The 24301-nt window shown below is 38.4% G+C and overlaps 1 protein-coding gene across 1 annotated transcript in view; it reads right to left on the bottom strand.

Moving 5' to 3' along the window:
* The window catches only part of ITPR2 (inositol 1,4,5-trisphosphate receptor type 2), a 463296-nt gene that overhangs the window by 49768 nt on the left and 389227 nt on the right, over positions 1–24301 (bottom strand). Inside the window, exons 53-55 of the mRNA XM_004435465.3 lie at positions 14663–14793; positions 13396–13561; positions 1924–2084 (exon numbers count right to left, since the gene is read on the bottom strand). Of these exons, the coding sequence (XP_004435522.1) occupies positions 1924–2084; positions 13396–13561; positions 14663–14793 (458 nt within the window). The remainder of the gene's footprint in view (positions 1–1923; positions 2085–13395; positions 13562–14662; positions 14794–24301) is intronic.

Here is a 24301-nt window from a genome sequence, read left to right as displayed (position 1 = left end):
TTCCCATTGCTGATGAAATAACGTCCAAACACCTACACTTATTGCTCAAAAGTCCAATCTCCTTTTCCTGTCATATCTCTCAGAGCTTCCTTACAAGTGAACTATGCGCCAGTGAAACTGGGCAACTAGTGACCCCCACGTGTCTCAGAGGCTCATTTTTCTGCCTTCATTCAGGCTGCTCACTCTTACAAGAACTCACTCTTAATTCAGCAGACAGCCCCCATCTACCCTGTCTGATGTATTGTCCCCCAACACACAGGCGTGCGTGCACACACACACACCAGTTCCCCTCCACGACCTCCCAGTTGGATGTCACTCTACATCTGTAAGCCTTCCAGATTTTCATTTGTTCCACTCCTGGGGAGCTCAGCCTATTCTACTTTTATTCTCCTCTCCCTCTTACTAAGCTCTCTGTTCCTTGGCAGAAAAGGAATGTACCAGACTCTTCAGTGTATTCCTCGAAATCCTTTAGTCCAAGAACGGGTGCCCAATAAATATATATTAATTAAACTTACTCAAGCTTTGATAAAAATATAACAATGTGAGGTCACATTTTAGATGTAGTGCTTTACATGTTTTTTTTCCTCCTAGAAAGCAGAGACAAAATGTTTCACACAAATGGTCTCTGAGAATCTTGAGATCAAAAATGTATAATTAATGACTATGAATGCATATCCTCACAATGATTACTTTTTTTTCTAATTTAGAAAGGAGAGAGGACAGAAAAGAAAACATGGGGGAAAAGAAAGAATACTAGGTTCTGCCCACAGTTATATGAAGAATGTAGAGAAAATAACTTATAGTAGGATGCAAGTCAATAACAAAAAAGCATGAAAAATGCTGAACTATAAAAATTCAATTTACACGTAGTTCTCCCGTGACACATACGTACTGTCAGGTAAGGTAAACTACTGCTATATTAACTTATTAATATGATAACCTCTGAAAATGTTCTTTGGTTGCTCCTTATATTGAGTTTATGTCTTCCTAAGTAGATGGTGAGCTCCCAGAGGGAAAGATACAGAGCCACTGTTACCTGCCTCGCCTGACCCTTTGGCTTTGGTGCTTTCTAAAAGTTATCCTTCGGATCAAGCAGCAAGGAGGTCCATGACTCTTCTAAGGCTTCATTCTCAAACAGTGAACACAATTTTGTAGGATGATTTTTGAGAAAAAAAATCCGATATACAGCTACGTTTATTATAAGAATGCAAGAACATGTATCAGATGCAATGATACTCACTCACTAAATACGTATCATGGATACACTAAAGTTGTAACTTTGGCTTCTCTTTAAGCCAGTTAGTTCTAATCTTCTAAAAAACAGAAGAAACTTCGAGTCATGGACAGTCACACCCTCTGTGCAATGCTACTGATTTTAGTGAGCAGTTATAAGCAATTGGATGTGGCAGGATCAGTGCAAATCCATCGCCAACATTGGTACATCTATCCAAAGTGTATGCTGACAGAGAGCCAGTGCTCTCCCACTGAGATCGAACGTTACACTCTTCCCAAAAACAATTTAATTTCTTAAACCCTTGATTTCTGAAATGCAAGGAATTTCTTAAAGTATGAATCTTCTGTTCATTTGCCAATGGGAAAGCTCCAGATTTTTGAATTGAGACATCAGTAATAACAGGAGGCATGAGGTCAGAAGACGACAGACATGACTCAGATAGTGGTATTCACTGCACAGAGAATTCTTCAGAAAATATCATCTGTGCACTTGAGACTTAGGTTTGGTTTGTATAACCAAGAAGTCCATTGGGAAGCAATGATTTAGCCGGTATGGGGGTTCCTCAATGACTGATAGTCCTATTTAAAAGTTAACTAGAACATTTATATTTTGGGAGATGGGTAAGGTAGAGAAGGAGAAAGCATATGAAATGCAATATAGTCACAGATTAAAACCCTCTGATCACTCACCACAATCATTTGAGCCACGTAACTTTCAGGTCCAGTGTATTCAGTTGGATCTTTAACCTTCACCAGGACTAGGAAGTACAAATAATGCCACATATTGTGTTCTGATTTGATGTGCTCCTCAAATGAAACAGTCTTATTATCAAACTTGTCCCGCTCGAGTCCTGCAAAACACAGGAAAGACAATGTACCTAATTTATCATTTAATCAGCACTCACTTCTCAGCATAAAACAAAACATTATAATTACTGTAAAAAAAATGCTTTCTGTAACAGTCTGCCAATTTAAAATGTTATGATTAAAAACAACATAGTACATAAGACCTCCAGAAAAAAGGCCATAGTTTACAGATTTCTTCCCAACTAACATTTTTTTCCCATGGATCCTTGGAAATGCAGTCCTAACAGATGTAAAATTTGCAGATAACTTTAAATATAGCCATATCAAAATTGTCAAATTAAACCAGACCACAAGTGTAAGAAAAAAAGTCAAAATGATTGTGCAAGGAAAGGCATGCTTGCTAATCAGGACAGAAAACAAATGTCATTTTATCCAGAAAATTGAGAAAAAAGAGGGAAGGCAGCTGAGACAGTCATCTCTTCAAAACCACTTGTAATCAGTGAAAGGCAAGCGAATGAGTGCTCTGAGTGCAATGAGGACTCACAGACTCGTCCAGCCCCTTAGACTACTGTGTTCCAGGCATTTTGGGGAAAGGACGGTCTGCTCAATTTCCAGGGCACATTTTCAACCTCTGGAAGAACATTGAAGAGAGGATCTGGGTAGTAAGATTACTTTCTCTCAAAGGTTGAAGAGTGGATGAAAGGAAATGAATGGAGATGAAGAAACACATCTATGGAAAAATGAATTACACTGCCAAGTAAAATGGGATGTTGGGATTCAGTCTGGTTTTCCAGTTCAGATACTGGAGGAAAAAACCCAGGAAATTGAATTCCAATCCTGGCTACTCTTTTCCTAATCATATTTTAAAAAAAGAAAAAGAAAAATAAAGAAAAAAGGCCATTTGACCATTCAGCCAAGAAGAAGACCCTTTAAATAGTACAATAAGTAAAAAATATATCCCCTCTGAAGGGGTGACCTTTTAAATTATATTATTGGATATTTTTATGGAAAATACCATAAAATTCGGCTGCCTGATGGCTATGCCTCAACTTATTTGACCTATCATCATCTCAGCAGGCCTCAAATAAAACCTAATCCTCTTCCCCAAACCTGCTCCACCCACAGTCCTCTTCTCATTCCATGGCAACTCTAGTCTTCCAGTTGTTCAAGCCAAAAGTCTAGGAGTCATCCTTGAATCCTCTCTCTCTCACATACCACATCCAATTTATGTTGAAATTCTTTTGGCTCTACCTTCAACATACATCCAGAATCTGATCATTTCTCACCACCTCCATGTCTACCACTCTCGTCTGAGCCCTTATCATCTCTCATCTGATGACTTCAATAGCCTCCCAGGCCTCCCTGTTTTTCATTTTTACTCTCTATGGCCTATTCTCAACACTATAGTCAGAATGATCTTTTAAAAACCTAAGTAGGATGGTGTTTCTCCTCTCTTCCAAATTCTGCAGTGGCTCCTGACTTCCTCAGACTAAAGGTCAAAGTTCTTACAATGGCCTATGAGTAGAGTTGCCAGATAAAATACAGGATGTCCAGTTAAGTCTGGATTTCAGATAAACAATGAATAGTTTTTTGAGTATAAGCATGTCCCATGCAATATCCATCTGCTAAACCCTAAGTAATTTGGCCCTATAGCCTCTCGAACCTTGTCCCCTACTATCCTCTCCCTTGCTAACTCTCATCCAGCCACACTGGCCTCCTTGCTCTTCCTTGCACACAGACCCCTGCTTCAGGGCCGTTGGACTAGTTGTTTTCTCCGCCCACAACATTCTTCTCTCTGGTATGTCTTTGACTAACTCACTCACCTTCAAGTTTTTCCTCAAATCTCACCTTCTCAATGTGGCTTAACTTGATCACACTATTTCATCCTACAACCCGTCCCTCCTTCCCTTTTGCCAACACTCTCAATCACTCTTCCCCTTCTTTCCTCTTTTTCCTATAGTGCTTGTTACCTCCTAACTGAATATAGCCCTATCAAAGTTGTTAAATTAAACTGGGCCATAAGTCTAAGATAAACAGGTAAAAATAAATGGTTATGCAAGACAAATCCTGCCTGCTAATCAGCACAGAAGAAAGGAATGTCATTTTATCCAGGAACTTAGATAGAAACTTATCATGTTTATTATTTATTGCACGTCCATGGGCAGATATATTTGTCTCTTTTCTTTACCGGTGGTCCCAACAGCTTAGAACAGTGCCTGGTACACAGTTGGCACTGAATAAAATATTGATTGAATGAATTAAAAACACTTCACTAATGAAATATTATTTCACTAGGATGGCTATAATCAAAAATAGATAATAACAAGTGCTGGTGATGATGTGGATAAGTATCAACTAAAGTTGGCACCTACAATTTGGTAGAAATGTAACATAGTGCAACTTTGGAAAACAGTTTGGCAGTTTCTCAAAAGGTTAAATAAACAGAGAGTTACCATATGACCCAGCAATTCCACTCCTAGGTACACACACAAGAGAAATAAAAACATACGTCTACACAAAAACATGTACATGAATGTTCACAGCAGCATTACTCATAATAGCCAAAAAGTAGAAATAACCCAAATGTTCATCAACTGATGAAAGGATAAACAAAATATGGTATAGCCATACAATGGATATTTTTCTGCCATAAAAAGGAAGGAAGTACTGATACATGCTACAACATGAACCTTGAAAACATCATAAGTGAAAGAAGCAAGACACAGAAGAAAACGTAATATATGATTCCATTTATATGAAATGTCCAGGATGGGCAAATCTAAAGAGACAGAAAGTAGATCAATGGTTGCCTAGGGCTGAAGAGGATAGAAGGTTTGATGGGGTAGGGGAGGAGTGGTGATGGCTAAAGAGTATGAAGTTTCTTTTGAGGGCAATGAAAATGTCCTAAAATTGATTGTGATGGTGGATATACAACTCAGAATATACTAAAAACCATTGAATTGTACACGTTAAATGAGTGAGTTGTAAGGTATGTAAATTATATTTCAATAGACTATTACAGAAAAAAAAAAAAGAGAAAATGTTAAATAGATTTCTCCCAGAATTCAATTCTAACAATTACCTGTCTATTGCAAGGTACATAGGACCATAAAAATAATGTGTCTACTATCAATTAATCTGTAATATGGCAGAGGAAAAACACAACTTGTGTTATATTCTGCAGTGGTATAGACTGCCAAGGAAGCATAAAGGACAGCAAAATGAATTCTGACCAGGTACATTTTTAAAGGTGTAAAGGAGGTGTAAAGCTTTAAATGTCTGGCCTATGAAACATGATTATGGCGAGTGGAGAAGAGATGAATGGTAATAAAAGGTACTTAATTTTTATTGAACATCTATTATGCTGACAACTATAAAGATGTCTAAATATGCTATTATAATTACAATAATCCAATCTGACCTTTTAGCATATGAGGAAACAGATTCAAAGGGATTCAATTAATTGCTCAAGTTAACACCTCTGGTTAGTGGAGAAGTCAGCCAGTATTTAAATAAAAATATTTCTGACTCCAAAGCCATGTTCTTTTGCCTTCTGGGCAGAGGAAATAACATGGCAATGCTAGAGATGAAAGTAGATGACCTGTTTGCAGGAGTGTCAATTCCTCTGGTGTGACCAGAAGGGAACATTCAGAAATGGAGATGAAATGGTACATTTGCCACAAATCATGAAGAGCTTGAAACGCAAAGCTAAGGAGTCTGCACTGTATTCTGCAGCCTTTTGAGTGAAGCCTAGCATATTCAGAGCTGTACTTTAAGCAACTTCCTATGGCAGGATTTTGAGGAAGACTGTGGGAGAAGGGGCTGAGGGCGAGGAGACCAGGGGACTAGGGCAGTGGAGGGGAATGTAAAAGAGGGAAACTGGTTGTCTTGCATCTTCACTGGGTCTCACTCTCTGAGCATTATTGTTCATTCCCATGGTTTCAACCATCATCATGCTGATGATTTCTCAATCTTTATCCCCAGCACTGACCTTTCTTCTCAACTTCGGTTTCTATTTCCAGCTGCTGCCTGGATAAATCCTTGTGGATAGCTTGTGGGCATGTCAAACTCAACTCATCAAAAATTTGTTTCTTTAGCCCTTCTTCGCCTCAGTTAATGAAGTTCCTGTCAACCAGGGAACTTGAAATCATCCTCAGACTCATGCACTGACAATCCACTCTGCACAGTTTTTGTAGTCACTCTGACTTTCTCACCATTCTCCAAGCACACCAAGTCCTTTGAAAATTGTATGCCTCCATCTAGTCTCCTTCCTGCCTTACAGGTATCCCTTCTTCAAGACGTGGCTCAACCACTGCCACCACTCTGGCTCCCACAGACACAGCCAGTTAGTTGATCCTCTCTGTGCCCACAACACTTTGCTATGAAAATTTGTCTATCTCTAGCTTAGCTTCTACCACTTTATTGTCTGGTTTATTTTTGTAGTACCAGCACCTGGCACGGTATCTGAAAAACAGGCATTCAACTAAAGTTGACAGAATAATTGAATAAATGAATAAGAGAGATTGAAGAGGAATTTTGGAATGAAAATTTAAGAGGGTTTGATGTCCAATTAGAGGTATAGATTTAGGAGGAATCAAGAATGATTCTGAATTTACTGACTTGAATAACTGAGTTTATGGTAATATCCCTACAGCAAGAGAAAAAAAGAGAAGGAAGAGATTTTGGAGGAAGGATATGTTTGACTGGGGATGTGTTGAGTTTAAGACGCCTATAGAACAACCAGTGTTGGGATATCAGATAGGAAGCTGGAAATTCCAAATAGAAAGGTCAAGATGTAAATGTACTGGTTCAAGGATAAACGATGTAAAATGAACAATGAAAGCCAGGGTATTGGATGAGATGAGACGACCTAGGGAGAAAGAAAGGAAGGATAAGAGGAGCTTTGTGTGCTCAATATAAACTTTCCAGGAAAAAGAAGCAGACTGTGTATTATGCTGTGTTTCCCACATAGTATGACTAAGGTAAGGGCACACACCCAACCATCACCCAGGCATCCTCATATTCCTCTTCTCTGCCTTATTTTTCTGTCACCATTTGACATTCTGTATATGTCAGAAAATAAGCTTGGCAGTATTTTTGTCTGTTTTGTTCACTGCAATACCCTGGTACATAGTAGATGCCCAACAAGTAACTGTTGAACAAATAAATGAATGAATGACTTTAATATGTAAGTACAGATAATAAGGAACTAATATACTGAGAGAAGAACATAGAAGGCCTCTCTCTGACAATATAGACTTTATCTCCTCTTACATCACCTAGAAAGACCTTTAATTCTAGGAACTTGACTATCCTTATGATAGGAATTCTGACCTAATATCAAATCCTTTCTCCATTTTGTTATTTTGTCACACCTGGTATGTTGACATCTCCTTTTCACTGGATTTTTAGCCTCTGGTATTTCAAAATTAATAATTAATATGGACACCAGAGCCAATTTGTTTCTATGTTTATTGCTTCAGCTCTGTCATCTGCTAATCATCATCCTATCATTGCCTTCTGGACCACTAGCACTTGTTTTCTGAGTCATAACTCTCAAACATCTGGTCATTGCCTTCAAGGCTAGGGAAGTCCCATCTGCTCTCATTGCCTGTCACACAATCTACCTCCTCTGTTGCTAATATGGGTGTCACTTGGTATGCTCCTGGAGCCAGTTCTCTCCTATTGTGGAGGTTCTCTCCCCTCTTATTTGATATTCTTTCCCTATTTGGATCTCGACTTAATGCCCAACTCTTCCAAGAACCATTTCTAGATTAACCACAACTATTTTATAGCCTACTAGTACAACTCCCAAATATTCCAACTGTTTAAATCATTGTTATAATTGAGTTCCTATAATATATACGGTATGTATTAGATCTTATATGTGGTAAGCGATTCCAGGAATAAATGTATATCTAGATATATATTATCATAATGCTTCTCACATATTTCTAATGAACATGTGGTCCTTTGAGGGCAGAGAGTAGAGAACTCTTATGTCACTGAGGTTGCAGGGATTAGCAGCTAAAACTGCTTGGGACCACTTTTCAATTTTTAAAAAAGTTTTATTTTATTTTAAATGTTCACACTAAATTTGTTCCACGTTATGACATTCTATTTGTTCTAATATAAAACTACTATTTAAATTTACTCTTAGGTTAAATTACCTAAGTGGCCTCAAATATTTGAACAAATGTGAAGCTTCTGGAAAATAGACCATGTTGATTTAACATCTCTTTGTGACTCCTGATATATCACCCTATATCCCTGTAGGCATGTGCATGCCCCAGAAACAATATCCTGCATGTGACAAAATTTGGAATAACTTTCAATTAGCGCACATAGGTTTTTTGTCTGCAATATATATCAATTTAACACTTACTTGCTTTAGTTTCCTTTTATAGGTTATAAGCCACATAACTACAGAGAAAACATTAATTTGGAGCTGACTTATTGGATAGTCATTCATTATGCAAATACTTACGAATGATCCCCAACACATATTATGGAAGCATAAAAATGGATAAGACATGGATCTGGATCACTTAATAAAGAGAAATTAACGTATATTGAGGGCTTACTGTAAGCTAAGCCTTGAGCTAGGGATTTTGATATACATGATCTCATTTATACTCACCCCAACCCCAAAACATGGCACTATATTCCCCACTTTCCAGATGAGGGAACAACAGTTCAAGGTGAAAGGAAACTTGGCCAAGATCACATAGCCAAGATGTGAAACCATTGTAGACCTATGTCTATTTGACTATAAAGTTCATGCACTTTCTACAATATGACAGCACATAGCATCCAGCAGAGGAGATAAGGCAACAAAAAATATGTACAGTACCACATAGCTAATGTGATGTGAGGAATTTAGAAGCAGATATGTTTGCTCTGGTTAATGAGATCAGAGAAGACTTCATGGAATAATGGCCTTAGATCTGGGCCTCAGAGAGAGGGCAGGAGTTTAACAGCTTAGGAGTTTGGGCATTCCAAACAGAAACACCGTAACTAGAAGACATGGAGAGTCTAGAAGTTAAAGATGAACAAAGTAGTTGAACTGGAACTTGAGCTAGGAGGACAATAGGTGCAAGGATAGACAAAGAAAGAAGCAGTCCAATTGTGGGGCACCTTTCATGCCAGAAAAATTAGAGTTTTAGAGTTATAAACTGTGTGATGATATTGATAGCTTTTTGAGTATGAAAATGATTAATTCAAAGTGGAAAAATTAGTCTGGCAGCACTGAGCAGGCCATTTGGGCGTGTGAGCCAGGGTGAGAGTGAAAAACCAAGGTGTGGCTATGGGATATGTGGAAGGAAGTGAGTGAGATTGTGAAAATAGATTCATTAACACATTAGGTAACCAGTGCACCTGGAAGAGGAAAAAGGAGATGCTAAAAATGGTGAAGTTCCTAGCCCAGATACCTGAAGGCACAGTGGGTTATCATTAATTGCAATATGGAAGTCAGGATAAGTTGCTGGGTTAGAAGGAGGAGATGGAAAGGCATAATGCACTGATTTTTGAATATCGTAAATTTGGCTGCCAGGAAGTCATGCCTTTCTAAATGTCAGTCAACAATTGAAAACAAAGGAGAAAAGTCTGCAGAGAGGTTGGAGCTGTGGTTGCATATTTGGCAAGTATCTGTATAAAGTGGTGTTAAAGAGGAGGGCAGAGAGAAGAGAAAAGGAGTCAATGATAAAATCAGAACCTCTTATCTAGGAGTTGGGAGAAGAAATAGGACCTTGTGATGGAAGCATAGATGAGCAATCCGTGGTAGAAGAAAAAGTCAGCAGGAAATTAATGATCAGATTTGAGGAAAACATTTCAATCTGGTGATGAGGGTTATTGTGATGTTTAAAGGAATTTATAGGTTATAGGCTTTTTAATAACTGTGAAAGGCCAAAGAGAAACCTGACAGGGAAGTGAAAGCTTAGAGGAACAGGAAGGGTGGTTAAGTGATGGGCTTATTTTGCTGTTCATGTTTTTTGTTGTTAAAATACAGGAGACAGGATCATATCTTAGAATGAGGCTCGCATCCTACTGATAGATTCTCCCAAAGAACCCTTTTTTTCAGAGGTAATGTGCTGACATAATAGTTATTATGATTGCAAAGAAAAGGGCTTAGAAGAAGCAGTGTAAAAGCAAGACTTTAAGACACACAGGAAGATTTTCAAGGGCAGTATCTTTTTCTTCTGTGAAACTCACACCCTTCCATACAATGACCCTCTTCCCCAAATCCCCAAATTATTATATGATGTCTTCCTTGGCTCCATCTCTGTATTGCTTTCCTATACCTAATCTAGACATATAAAGAGAAGATTCTTCTTTCTGCCTCATCTCCTTCCAGCAAGTCTCCCCCAAGTATTGTGCAATCTGGTATCTGCCGTAATCCTTGTGGAAATGACTCTATCTAAAGTCATCAAAGCCTCCTTCATGAGAAATCCAAAGGCTTTACTTCAGTCCACGTGTTATTGGCCTTCTATGCTTTGACATAGTTGATAATCAATCCCTTTCTTCCCAAGGCTGTGTTCTCCCCTCACTTCCATGTGCCACACATTCCTGGTTCTCCTCACACCACTCTGACTTGACAGTTTTGTGTGTGTGTGATCCTCTCTCTCTCTTAACTCTTCAGTGCTGATGTTTTCCACTTGAATTCCATCATCTCTTTTTACTTGGAAGTCTTTCTCCACATTCCAGCTTTTACTACTGCATACGGGCTGAGGATTCCCCAATTATAGTCTCCAGTGCAGACGCATCCTCTGAGGCTCAGACTCATGTGTTGCCCACTGTGCTGGGCGTATCCTGCTGGGTTGTTCAGCACACCTCAATTTCAGTATTTCCAAAGCCAAACTAAGCATATTCCCATCTAAAATTTTTTTTTCTCCAATTCTCAAACACAACTGTTGGTACTACCATCCACCTAGGCACCCAATCTTTCATATCAATTCCTAATCATTGAGATTTAAAAATTCTTTTTTTTTAAATTGAAGTATAGTTGACGTATAATATTATGTTAGTTTGAGGTGTACAACATAGTGATTTGACATTTATATACATTACCAAATGATCACCATAACAAGTCTAGTAATCGTCCATCACCATACAGTTATTGCAATATTATTGATTATATTCCCTATGCTGTACATTACATCCCCATGACTTATTTATTCTTATAACTAGAGGTTTGTAACTCTTAATCCCCTTCACCTATTTTGCCCATCCTCCCACTTCCCTCCTCTCTGGCAACAACCAGTTTGTTCCCTGTATCTATGAGTCTGTTTCTGTTTTGTTTTGTTTGTTCATTTGTTTTTCTTAGACTCTGCATATAAGTAAAATCATAGGATATTTGTCTTTCTCTGACTTATTTCACTTAGCATAATGCCTCTAGGCCCATCCATGTTGTTGCAAATGGTAAGATTTCATTCTTTTTTATGGCTAAGTAATACTCCATTATGTATGTGTGTGTGTGTGTATACATATGTGTATATATATACTATACCTTTTTTATCCATTCATCCATCAATGGACACTTAGGTTGCCTCCATATCTTGGCAATTGTAAAAAATGATGCAATGAACACAGGGGTGCATATATCTTTTCAAATTAATGTTTTTGTTTTATTCAGGTAAATATCCAGAAGTGGAATTGCTTGATCCTATAGTAGTTGTATTTTTAATTTTTTGAGGAATCTTGGTACTGTTTTCCATAATGGCTGCACCAATTTACATTCCCACACCAGTGCACAAGGGTTCCCTCTTCTCCACATCCTCATCAACACCTGTTATCTCCTAAATAATTCATGACTCTGTCTTCTACTCTTAATACTGCCCCTCTAACTTTCCTGGATCAAGGTTTAATTACCTTTCACTTGGACTATGGCAATAACCTGCTACCTGGTTACTCTGCCTACAGTATTGCCCCCTGATAAACGACCTCCTATAGCTGCCACATTGCTCCAAGAAAAATTAGACCCTGTCCTCCTCTACCTAAGATTCTTTAATGGTTCATTATCCTCTATAAGTCTGTAAGAGAAAGTCCAAGCATTTTAATATAGAAGACTACATATGATCTGGCCAACCTCTTCTCTTGGCATGTCCTCCTCTGAAATTTATGCACCAACACTGAGCTGCTTATAACAGAAGACTCTCATTGTGCTCTTCTTCCCTCCATGCCTTTCTTTATGCTGGCCACTCTGCTTCTACCCACTTTGATACGGCTACCTCCCTTCCATTTTTTACCATCACTCTGTTACCATCTCCTCTAACAAGCCTTTCTTAACTCTTTCTTGCCTGCCCCCTACCACAACCCGAAGGGGTACAACAACCTGTGAACTTCTCTATCATTTCCCTTAACACATTAGATAGCAACGATATTTATAGTTTGTTTTCCACAGTAGATTATCAACACCCTGAAGAAGACCATGTCGAATTCATATTTATTTCCTTGGAATATAGCTCATTATCACAGGTTATTACTTGGTATACCTCTGACTGTTGAAAGAACGTTGTAAAGGTTTGAAAGAGTCATTGAGGGGAACGAGACAGTTGACAAAAGGTGAATCAAGGAGGAAATGGGATTTATGTAGGGCCCAATTTGAGTTATAGAATAACATAGTAGTGAAGACCTTATGCTTGTTTTGTGACTTTACCAGAAGATTCTTCAGCCCAACATTGAAAAATAGATGATGAGTGTAACCTGGAGCTGGTGATTAGTCAAGGAAGGGGATGGATTCTAGGGTGACTAGGCCACCTAGAGAGATAACTAAAGCCAGAAAGGGCTAAGGTTTATGGAGAAGATGGTGGAGCCAAAGGGAATGATGAGGGCAAAGAGAAGGTTAGGTGGGCCTGAGAGCGCTAACTAACAGTGGGAGAAGGGGAGGACAATGTGGTGAGAGAAGGAGAGAGGGAGGTAGTCTAAAAGCTGAGAGAAAGCATAGTTCAGCATCGAAACAGTTGTCAGTGTGTAGAAGTTCAAGTTGCTGGAAAAATCATCTGTGGACTCATCATCTAACAAAATAAAATAAAAATCATTCTGCTGTTTAATCAATATGTTACTCTGATTAAAAATCTGTTTGCCAGTTGGTGGAACCTTATGGCATTTTGCAACACATTCTATAGTCAGAGAATCATACAAATTGCAGAAATAATGACAAGAGAGCTCTGGGATGTAATTCTTCTATTTATGGAACAGAGAATCCAAGTCCAAGGCTCAGTTACATAATCTGAATTTTGTCCAGCTTTCATTTTGAAATAATTTTTCCCAAAGCATGACAAATAAAAATCATTCTAGCCCCTCCTTCCTCCCGGGCAGTTTCTTCATCTATCATTTTAGTATTTTGAGAACACTTACCACAGATGAAGCAGGTTGTCTTTAGAATTTCTTCTTTTTTCTGTTTTTCACTTCTGAGATCAGCAAAAGTATCAATGATAACACCAAAAATCAAGTTAAGAACGATAATGATAACAATGAAATAAAAAAGAAGGTCATAGACCACTCGGGCAGCAAATAAGGGCTCCTGAAATAAAAATTTAAAATATATCATATACATATGCATACACATTTTCAAGGCATGTTGATTTAGCATATTTTCTAGCATAGAGAATATATTCAATAAAATGTTTAATAAATGAACAAATAGTATGCCAACTCGGAAAGCTAAGACCCACTTTCTATCTTCGTTTTCTTTAATTGTGATGAGAAAAACTTCACAGCCTGTTCCCAGAAACCCTTCCATTCTCTAGGAGTTACACAACCCATCCCCCAAAATGGAGGGACTTACCTTTCATTAAAAACTACTTTACTATGTCATTCTGCTAATGCATTTTGGTGCAGTGGGCCCCTATCCCAGAAGCTGCACAAAAGGTAGACAAATACCAATTACAAAGGTGATAGATTAAAGAGCTGAGGAGGACCTAAAGATTTGTCAGTTTCTGGAGTAGGTTTTGTTCTTGGCCTTATAGGATCAAGTACATACAGCTCAAACTATTTCTATTTGACGAACAGTATTAAATACACATTAGAGATCATGTAGTCTAGCTGTTTCATAGACGAGGAAACATTAGATGAATTGATGACGTGATACAGCCAGCCTGTAGAAGAACTGAGATTTTTCAAGCTCCCAGCCTGGCACCTGAGATTTTGCAGCTAATGAGAAATTTTTCGGCCTTGCCATTTTAATATATGAAATCCTGTTAGAATTCGTTCAAATTTTATATTCATCATGGATAAATAATGAAGGCTATTCCTCTTCAGAGGCAAAGAGTAAATCTTCATGCCTGAGAAACCTGATAGACAAGGGGCAGCCTGGTTTCTGTTATTTATGTAACAATCAACTCCTCTACAAAGCCTGTAGGCAAGATTTCGTTGCTGTAATACAATACACAGTTCAAACTCGGAAAAATTTCATAACCCTACTAACGTACATAGATTTTTAGTACATTAGCTATTTCTGTGTAATCCTAGTATACAATTAATTGGTTTTAATGGCCACCGTTATACTTTTAAAGCAAACAACACAATATAGTACCTGAAAACAAAAACCATATTGTAAATGCTGTTAAGAAAGGGTAAAGAATGATTATGTGCTTCTTGAAAAAGTATTTTTTCTCCAGCTTACATCTTTCGATGGCCTTCTCAGCACGTCTCCCACACCACCGCCATTCCTGAGGCCCTGATTCAGGACCGTGACGATGCACATCAGGAGAGTGTCACATGTCCTTTCAATTCCGTCTTCATACTCTTCATCGGCTATAAAAACACAAAAATTAAACAGTGCAGCAAACTCACGTTTTTCAAATGTACTATTATCTACTTCCAAAGACCTATTTCTTTATAACTGTGCCATGACAATTTTTTGAAGTCAAATAACATCTATTTTATACGTGACAGCACATGACTGACACAGACTGATAAAGCCACACACATAATATCCTGAAATAATTTTTTCTTCCATTTAGGGAAAGTTACAGAACGAAAAGGACAAATATAAGAAAGCTAATATTCATTGTGCATTGTTGTGGTGTGGGGAGACTGCGGTAAGACCTCTCGAAAACATAATCAAATAACTCAGGAAGCAAAAGTATTACAGGGGAAAGAGTGTCCACAAGGAAGCTAGGCGGGCCTGGCTTCAAATTCTACTCTGTTCCAGTATTGGAACTTGGGCAAGTTACTTAACCTCAATGTCCTCATCTGTAAAATGGGGAGGTCCCTTTAAGGATTAAATCCTTCAGAGGGTTGTTTAAGGATTGTATTTAAGGTATGTAAAACACTTTTCATAGAGATTGGCATACTCATGCTGCGTGCTTACAGACTGGGGCACTTATTATTTCATTATTTTGGTAAATGTCTAAGCTTTCTTAATGACCAGTATGGAGCTACAAGTAAGAAGCACAATGTATTTATGTGAACAATTTATTTCATGTGAACAATTTATTTTATGTGAATGTATTTACGTGAAAATATTTAGGGAGAAATGGGGAGAGAGAAAAAAATAAAATATGGCAGAAAAATTCCTAGTCTTATTTTGTTTAAGGATAAAGTTACCAAATTGTAATAATTTCTCAGTCATTTAAAATAATGAAAAGTTTATACTAAAACAGATATTAGAATCAGGATTTCCTAACACTGGGATAAGTAAGCAGAAATGTATTTGTCTTGTTACAAGGTTAAAGAATCGTAGTGGCATTGAATTTTGGAATTGTGTAGCCACAGTCTGCACATCAAGGCAGATTGTACAAACAACCATCACCCAAGGGAAAAAAAGAATCAGTCTAATTTTGTCTACATGATCCGTGACCAAAGGCCTGTTTGGTATTTTGTTAGGAAAAGGCTGATTTTCCTCTTGTGAACTGACTTTATTTTAACATCACATGGGTAAGGGATCCTGATATTTTCACTTTATTCAGATCTGTGTCTTTTTAAAACATACACTTCGAGAGGAGGACCGAGGTCAGAGATGTGCAGGCAGCAAATGCAGCATCAAAGCTATCGGCAGTCTGTGCTGGACCACTTACCTGAGAGGTGAGCCCCAAGGCACACATGATTTAGAAAGGAGAAGAAATAAAAACTGCTTTTGGAGGAAGGAGAAATAGGAAAGAGGTAAGGCTTGTGGTGGCAGCAGTCAGAGCAGCAGAAGAGACACAGTAGGCAGAGAAAGCAGTGAGAAAGTTCAGTCTGCAATGCGCCAGTTAGGCCCCCGACACCTGGTGGTGGGTTCTAACGTGATGGCTAGAAAGAATGTGAAGAAAAATAGTTAGAAATGTGTAAGACAGTTAAAGGAATATTTAAAGAGAAATATGGTTTTCCACTAATGATGTCACGTGCAATATGTCTATATGCTAGCAATCTCATATCTAGTGGCAGGATCTACATTCATTTATTCAATCAGTAACCACCCAGTCATGTCACACACATGTTTACTAAAAACGTAAGTACCAGATTAATCAGTATATAGAAGCTACAGGAAAGTGCTCCCATCTCTCTCCCAGAACTTAGAAATGAGGTTGTTTGTTCTCTAACAGGTGAGCTAGTAAAATCCACACACAATTCACATGATTAGCCATTGTGAAATAAAATAGATTGTTTGCAAACATATAATGAGAGAATTAGCTTTCTGTGTGACATGTAAACAGAGGGAGAATGCCCAGGTCAGGTCAAGGCCAGCAATAGTCCAGTCAACCCAGTCCATAAACCTAGTGCATAGGCATGCTGGTTTTACAGAGCAGCCTCTATGAGCTTGGTTAATGAGGTTCTACCTTTGTGAGATGCATCCACTTGCAATATGGTAAGCCAAGGTCCCAGGCCTTCAGGCTGAAAGCCAGCCCTGAAGCATGGTAAATTCACCTAAGTAAATGCCACCTTGTGGAGACCTACCTGCATAACCAGCTGGCCTTCCTCATGCCAAACCTGCCTGGTTTCACTACATCAACAGTCCCCGGGCTAAGTGCTAGGAATACAAGTGGAAAGATGAAAGTGTCAGCCCCTAGGAAACTTATGGTCCCCTAGGAAAGGGGGGGTCACCAAAGGAACAAAGGCAGTGTAGTCTCACAGAGTACTGTGGAGGCAGGATGGATGTGCATCTCATGAGCTGGAGCGTCAGGGACAGCGTCCTGAAGGAGGTGGCATCTGAGTTGAATCTTGAAAGAGGGGCATGCTTGGCCAGTAAAATCAGTGAAGTAAGACATCCCAGGCAGATAAACTAGGATGAGGAAAGGCAAACAGGCATGAAAGTATATGGGTGTCTGGGGAACTGCAGGTGGACTGGAATGACTGGGTCTTTAGTGCACGTAGACGAGTGTGGGAACTGTGAGAAGAGAGGCAGACAGGGACCAGATTATGGAGCAACTCTCATACACCCAGATGAAGAGCTTAAACTCTATCCTGAAAGCTATGGAGAGCCACTGCAGAACTTTAAACAGGGGCAAGGTGGTTTACCAGCAAGTTGGTGAAATCCTATGAGATAAAACATGTACTTAAATAAAAAAACAAATTAACATGTGATAAAAGAAGTAGTGCAAAGAGATTAGAATAGGGAGAGAATCTTTAATACCATGGATAATTAGAGGGGAGTTCCTCTAACTAATGTAGACTCTAAGTTTGCCTTGACTATTCAATGGACTGAGACAGGAGTAGATAGGCATTTACATGGCATCGGTGGAGAGTCCCAGAGGTAGAAAAAATATTCGCTTACATAATGCACAGCAAATAAACCAGCATGTAGAGGAATGGGAGATAAAGCTGGGAGCTCTCTGTGAAGCTCTAGTGAGGTTGGATTTTATTTGGCAGGCAATGGAGCATCGTGGAAATCCTGAGTTGGGGGTAGAGGAAGAAATATTCAAAGCAGTGATTTCTGACAAGTAGTCTAGTGGTGATACAGCAGGTGAATTGAAGAGGAGAGAATAAATGGAGGTAGAAAGACCACTTAGGAGGCAGTTGCAATAATTCAGGCATGATGTGCTATGAGCCTCAACATGGTAATGGCAGCGAGAATGGGAAGGATGAATGAACGGGAGCTGAAGGGACTCAGGGTGTGTTGATGAAGATAAGGAAAGAATCTCAGATGATTTTACGTTTGTAGGATAAGAAGATGTGAAAACATTTTTAAAAGCTAGAGAGGACAAAAGAGCCGGGAGAGTTCCGCTATCCAAAATTAAGGAAGAAAATAATTTAAAATGGAGAAGGTATCAAAAAATGTCAAAATTACAGAAGGGTCAAAGGCAATGAGAAACAAGAAAAGGTCGCTGGATTTAACAATTAGGTCATCAGGAAACAATAGGAAGATGGCAAATAGTGAAAGAGAAGATGGTTGAGGCAGAAATTGAAGGAGAGAATGTAGGCCAATTGTTTTATAGAAAAATTTGGCGCTGCAAGGGAGGAGATTGATAGGATATTAGTTTAAGGGGATAAGAGAATGCAGAAGAAGGTTTAATTAGGACATAAGAGTGTAGGAAGAGAGGGAATAGATGGGAGCAAGGATAAAATTTCAGATGCAAGAACAATGGTCTAGTGAATGGTAGCAAGGGGGTAAAGATGAAAACAGAAGTAGTTATAAAAAAAGTGAGAGAGCACGACTGTTTATATTCAAAAGGAAAGAATTAGTGGAAATAGACTTTTAACGTGGAGACATTTAAAAGAACTAGATATATACGTGTAAGGAACTTAGAACATTGCTTTGTGTATAGGGCAAAATAAATTCTGGGTATCATAATTATCATCATTATTGATAGATGGCTGTTAAATGTTATGCAAAGTTATAGTTTTAACATAATCAACAAATTCTATACTTGAATATAAGGTTAAATTACCCTCATTTTCAATTGAATACTAGTAGAAAAGTATTTTTTTCTTAATTCATAATAGAAATAAAATGTTTCATATGAGGAAAGGAATAAAAATATATCCTATTGGCTCTGAAATATTTCCCGATCTGAGGTTTTAGTCTATGTTTTTTTTTAATGCCGAACATGCTTGAATAAGAGTATTTAATAATGCTATTTTTTCTGCTTTAATAATTAAACTACTCATTTTTAATGGTTTCTTAGAAAGCAACAGATTGTCATTGAGATATATTTGAAACTCTGAGTGCAACTGAAAACCTCTTGTTTGTTACTCTTAAACTTGAACTACAATCAATTCATTATGGAAATGCTGATTTAAAAAATTTTAACTAGGAAAAAAATTAAAAACATTGGGCACCCAGTAGGAAACCAAAATGTAGAGTGTCATTAAGGCTGATAAGTTTCTGGTATTCATCAATCTTTTTTGTCAAAGCAAAATACCAAAACATATTAAACTTGAATTACTCATAAACGCTAGATATCTGTGAACTTTCTCCTTTTTCTATACATTCAAATGATTTTTACTTAGAGGATAATTGTGGCTATATTTTGTAAATTGCCTCAAAAAGACCTTATTTTTCTAGAAAATCTGGTTTGGGTTTTTTTTTTTAAGTGAATATTTTTGTCTAGGAAGTCAGGGAGGTCTGCAGTAAATGAAATAAAAGTTCTTTTTTTTTTCCAACCACAGTTGGTTGCCAGTTACCGAGCAAATGTGCTGCTGCTGGGACAATGACCCTACCTGCATCTGCTGTCACGTCCTCGGGAACTGGCCGCTCCGCCTCCCCATCACCGCGAGGCTTGTTATTATGCTACTGTGTATGCCTGGGCCTTTTGTAATGTGGACCTGCTGTCCACAAGGTAACAAACCAAGCCCATCACAAATGCACACTAGGGTTTGCAAATTAAAATTTAATCCTGGTCTTAGAAACAGAAAAGTTATTTTTAGATCTAAGTGACCCATGCTGCACAACAAACAGCAGTTTGCAGTTAAATACATGTGGCCAAAATTTAAGGGTGGCTAAGGCTAGAAGATCAAATCCATGGAATTTTCAGTCAGGTGAATTTTATCACTTACCATGTCAAACGCAAAAAGGGCACAGAAGAAAGAGTGGATTAATATAGGCATTCCTGCAGTTTTTAATACTGATTTAGAAAGGATCCCTAATTGTGAAAAGCTATTGCCACCACCTATGGCTCCCAACAGTGTCTCTGTCACACCTCCAGTGCTGAAATTCCTACACTGTTCTTTTCTCTCTACTCCTGGAGCTTTCCCTGCAAAATCATACCCGCCTCTCCCCCCAACTCCCAGCTCAGATGGAGCCTAAAAATGGCAGACTTTGCCCCTGGGGTGATAGACCTGGAACAACTGTCCCCATTTGTCCATAGAGAAAAGGAAAGTTGTGTTCTTTGTGTAATATGTTAGGTGAGTAACAGGATGTAGGGGGTTTTATGGGAAGCCTTTTATGAGCTTGTACAATAGTCCCCGCTTATCCGTGGGAGATATGTATGTTCCAAGACCTCCGGTGGATGCCTGAAACCACAGACAGTACAGAACTCTGTACTATACACTCTGTTTTTTCCTAACTAATGGGCTAATAGGTGGGTAGCCCATACAGTGTGGATACGCAGGCAAAGGGATGATTCACTTCCCAGGTGGGATGGAGCAGGATGGCGTGAGATTTCATCACACTACTCAGAATGGTGGCAATTTAAGATTTATGAATTGTTTATTTCTGGAATTTTCCATTTAATATTTTCAGACCACAGTTGACCATGGGTAACTGAAACTGCAGAAAGCAAAACCACAGATAAGGAGGGATCACTGTATTCAGAGTTATAAACCACTATCCAAATAGACTTTGTAATATAACAGAGTTTCTCAACCTCTACACTATTGACATTTTGGGCTAGATAATTCTTTGTTTGCAGGGCTATCCTGTGCATTGTAGGATATTTAGCAGCATCCCTGGCCTCTACTCACTAGATGCCAGTAGCACTCCTTCCAGAGCTGTGACAACCAAAGGTGTCTCCAGACATTGCCAAATGTTCCAGGGGGTAGGGGCGGGGGGAGGGAATCAACACCAGTTGATAAATATGTAATAGAGAACATTTATCTTTAGGAAATTGCCTTTAGAAGACAATATGCATAGAGAAACATCTATCCCAGCATTCTTGGGGAAAGGCAATGTGATACGCAGCAATATGATAGGCAGAATTTTAACAATCTCTAAATTTTGGTTAGGGAAGAAATAATTTATAGAAATTAATCCCTTAATTAGGAGGCAATAAAACTTAGAAGGTTAAAGCACAGGCCTTGGAATCAGAGATCTAGATTGGTTTACTAGCTGTGATCTTACTTAAAGTCGCTGTCCTTCAGTGTCTTTACCTATAATATGAGGATAATTAGCAGCATCTATCTATCCTTGAACATGCCTCAGGGCCGTCACTCATGCTGTTCCCTGTACGCAGAATGAACTCCTTCCTCTTGGCCTGCCTGGCTCCTTCTCATCCTCCAAGTCTCAGTTTAAATAATCCTCCCTCAGAAAGGTCTCTTTGTTTAATCTCTCTACAGCCAGGCTTTCTTGTTTTTTTTTTTTTTAATTTTTTTTTTTAAATTTTTTGTTTATTGCAGTAACATTGGTTTATAACATTGTAAAAATTTCAGGTGTACATCATTGCACTCCTATTTCTGCATAGATTACATCATGTTCACCACCCAAATACTAATTACAACCTATCACCAAACACTTGTGCCGAATTATCCCTTTCGCCCTCCTCCCTCCCCACTTCCCCTCTGGTAACCACCAATCCAATCTCTGTCCCTATGTGTTTGTTTATTGTTGTTATTATCTACTACCTAATGAAGGAAATCATACAGTATTTGACCTCCTCTGACTTATTTCACTTTGCATTATACCCTCAATGTCCATCCACGTTGTCACAAATGGCTGGATTTCACCGTTTCTTATGGCTGAGTAGTATTCCATTGTGTATATATACCACAGCTTCTTTATCCATTCGTCCCTTGATGGGCACTTAGGTTGCTTCCAAGTCTTGGCTATTGTGAATAACGTTGCAATGAACACAGGGGTGCATGTACCTTTACAAATTGGTGTTTTCAAGTTCTTTGGATAAATACCCAGCAGTGGAATAGCTGGATCATATGGTAGTTCTATCCTTGATTTTTTGAGGCATCTCCATACTGTTTTCCATAGTGGCTGCACCAGTTTGCACTCCCACCAGCAGTGTATGAGAGTTCCCTTCTCTCCACATCCTCTCCAACACATGTTGTTTCCTGTCTTGTTAATTATAGCCATTCTGACGGGCGTGAGGTGATATCTCATTGTAGTTTTGATTTGCACTTCCCTGATAGTGATTTTGAACATCTTTTCATGTGTCTGTTGGCCATCTGTATATCTTGTTTGGAGAAATGTCTGTTCAGGTCTTTTGCCCATTTTTTAATTGGGTTGTTAGTTTTTTTGTTGTTGAGATGCATGAGTTCTTTATATATTTTGGAGATTAAGCCCTTATCAGATGTATGGTTTGCAAATATCTTCTCCCAATTGTTAGGTTGTCTTTTCGTTTTGTTGATGGTTTCCTTTGCTGTGCAGAAGCTTTTCAGTTTGATGTAGTCCCATTTGTTTATTTTTTCTATTGTTTCTCTTGCCCGGTCAGACATGGTGTTTGAAAAGATGTTGCTAAGACCGATGTCGAAGAGCGTACTGCCTATGTTTTCTTCTAGAACTTTCACAGTTTCAGGTCTTACATTCAAGTCTTTAATCCATTTGGAGTTAATTTTTGTGTATGGTGTAAGGTAAGGGTCTACTTTCATTTTTTTGCATGTGGCTATCCAGTTTTCCCAACACCATTTGTTGAAGAGACTTTCTTTTCCCCATTGTATGTTCTTGGCTCCTTTGTCAAAGATTAGCTGTCCATAGATGTGTGGGTTTATTTCTGGGCTTTTGATTCTATTCCATTGATCTCTGTGTCTGTTTTTGTGCCAGTACCATGCTGTTTTGGTTACTATAGCTTTGTAGTATATTTTGAAATTAGGGAGTGTGATACCTCCAGCTTTGTTCTTTTTTCTCAGGATTCCTTTAGCTATTCGGGGTCTTTTGTTGTTCCACATAAATTTTAGGATTCTTTGTTCTATTTCTGTGAAAAATGTTGTTGGAACTTTGATAGGGATTGCATTGAATCTATAGATGGCTTTAGGAAGTATGGACATCTTAACTATGTTAATTCTTCCAATCCAAGAGCACGGAATATCTTTCCATTTCTTTGTGTCTTCTTCAATTTCTTTCAGAAATGTTTTATAGTTTTCGGTGTACAGATCTTGCACCTCTTTGGTTAAGTTTATTCCTAGGTATTTCATTCTTTTTGTTGCAATCGTAAATGGGATGGTATTCTTAATTTCTCTTTCTGCTACTTCGTTGTTAGTGTACAGAAATGCAACTGATTTTTGTATGTTGATTTTGTATCCTGTAACTTTACCATATTCGTTTATTACTTCTAAAAGTTTTCTGGTGGATTCTTTAGGGTTTTCTATATATATAAAATCATGTCACCTGCAAATAGTGACAGTTTCACTTCTTCCTTTCCAATTTGGATCCCTTTTATTTATTTCTTTTGCCTGATTGCTCTGGCTAGGACTTCCAGTACTATGTTAAATAGGAGTGGTGACAGTGGGCATCCTTGTCTGGTTCCTGTTCTTAGAGGGATAGCTTTCAGTTTTTCACCATTGAGGATGATATTAGCTGTGGGTTTCTCATATATGGTCTTTATTATGTTGAGGTACTTTCCTTCTATACCCATTTTATTCAGAGTTTTTATCATAAATGAATGCTCTATCTTGTCAAATGCTTTCTCTGCATCTATTGAGATGATCATGTGATTTTTATTCTTCATTTTATTAATGTGGTGTATTACGTTGATTGATTTGCGAATGTTAAACCATCCCTGCATCCCTGGAATAAATCCCACTTGATCATGGTGTATAATCTTTTTAAGATATTGTTGTATGCAATTTGCTAGTATTTTGTTGAGGATTTTTGCATCGATGTTCATCAGTGATATTGGCCTGTAATTTTCTTTTTTTTGTGTTGTCCTTGTCTGGTTTTGGTATCAGGGTAATGTCAGCTTCGTAGAATGAGTTAGGGAGCTTCCCCCCTTCCTCAATTTTTTGGAAGAGTTTGAGAAGGATAGGTATTAAGTCTTCTTTGAATGTTTGGTAGAATTCACCAGGGAAGCCGTCTGGTCCTGGACTTTTATTTTTGGGGAGGTTTGTGATTACTGTTTCGATCTCCTTACTGGTGATTGGTCTATTCACATTCTCTGGCAGTCACCTCCCTGAGCCTTCCAAGCTTCCAGATACCATGCCATGGATGAGCATCACTAGCTTAGCTGCTGTGCTGGGTCCC

Source organism: Ceratotherium simum, chromosome 17 (assembly GCF_057802395.1).
Source record: "Ceratotherium simum simum isolate JZ-2026a chromosome 17, ASM5780239v1, whole genome shotgun sequence".
NCBI lineage: Eukaryota > Metazoa > Chordata > Mammalia > Perissodactyla > Rhinocerotidae > Ceratotherium > Ceratotherium simum.
Note: the sequence above shows the minus strand (reverse complement) of the source record. Positions and strands in the feature narration are given on the sequence as shown.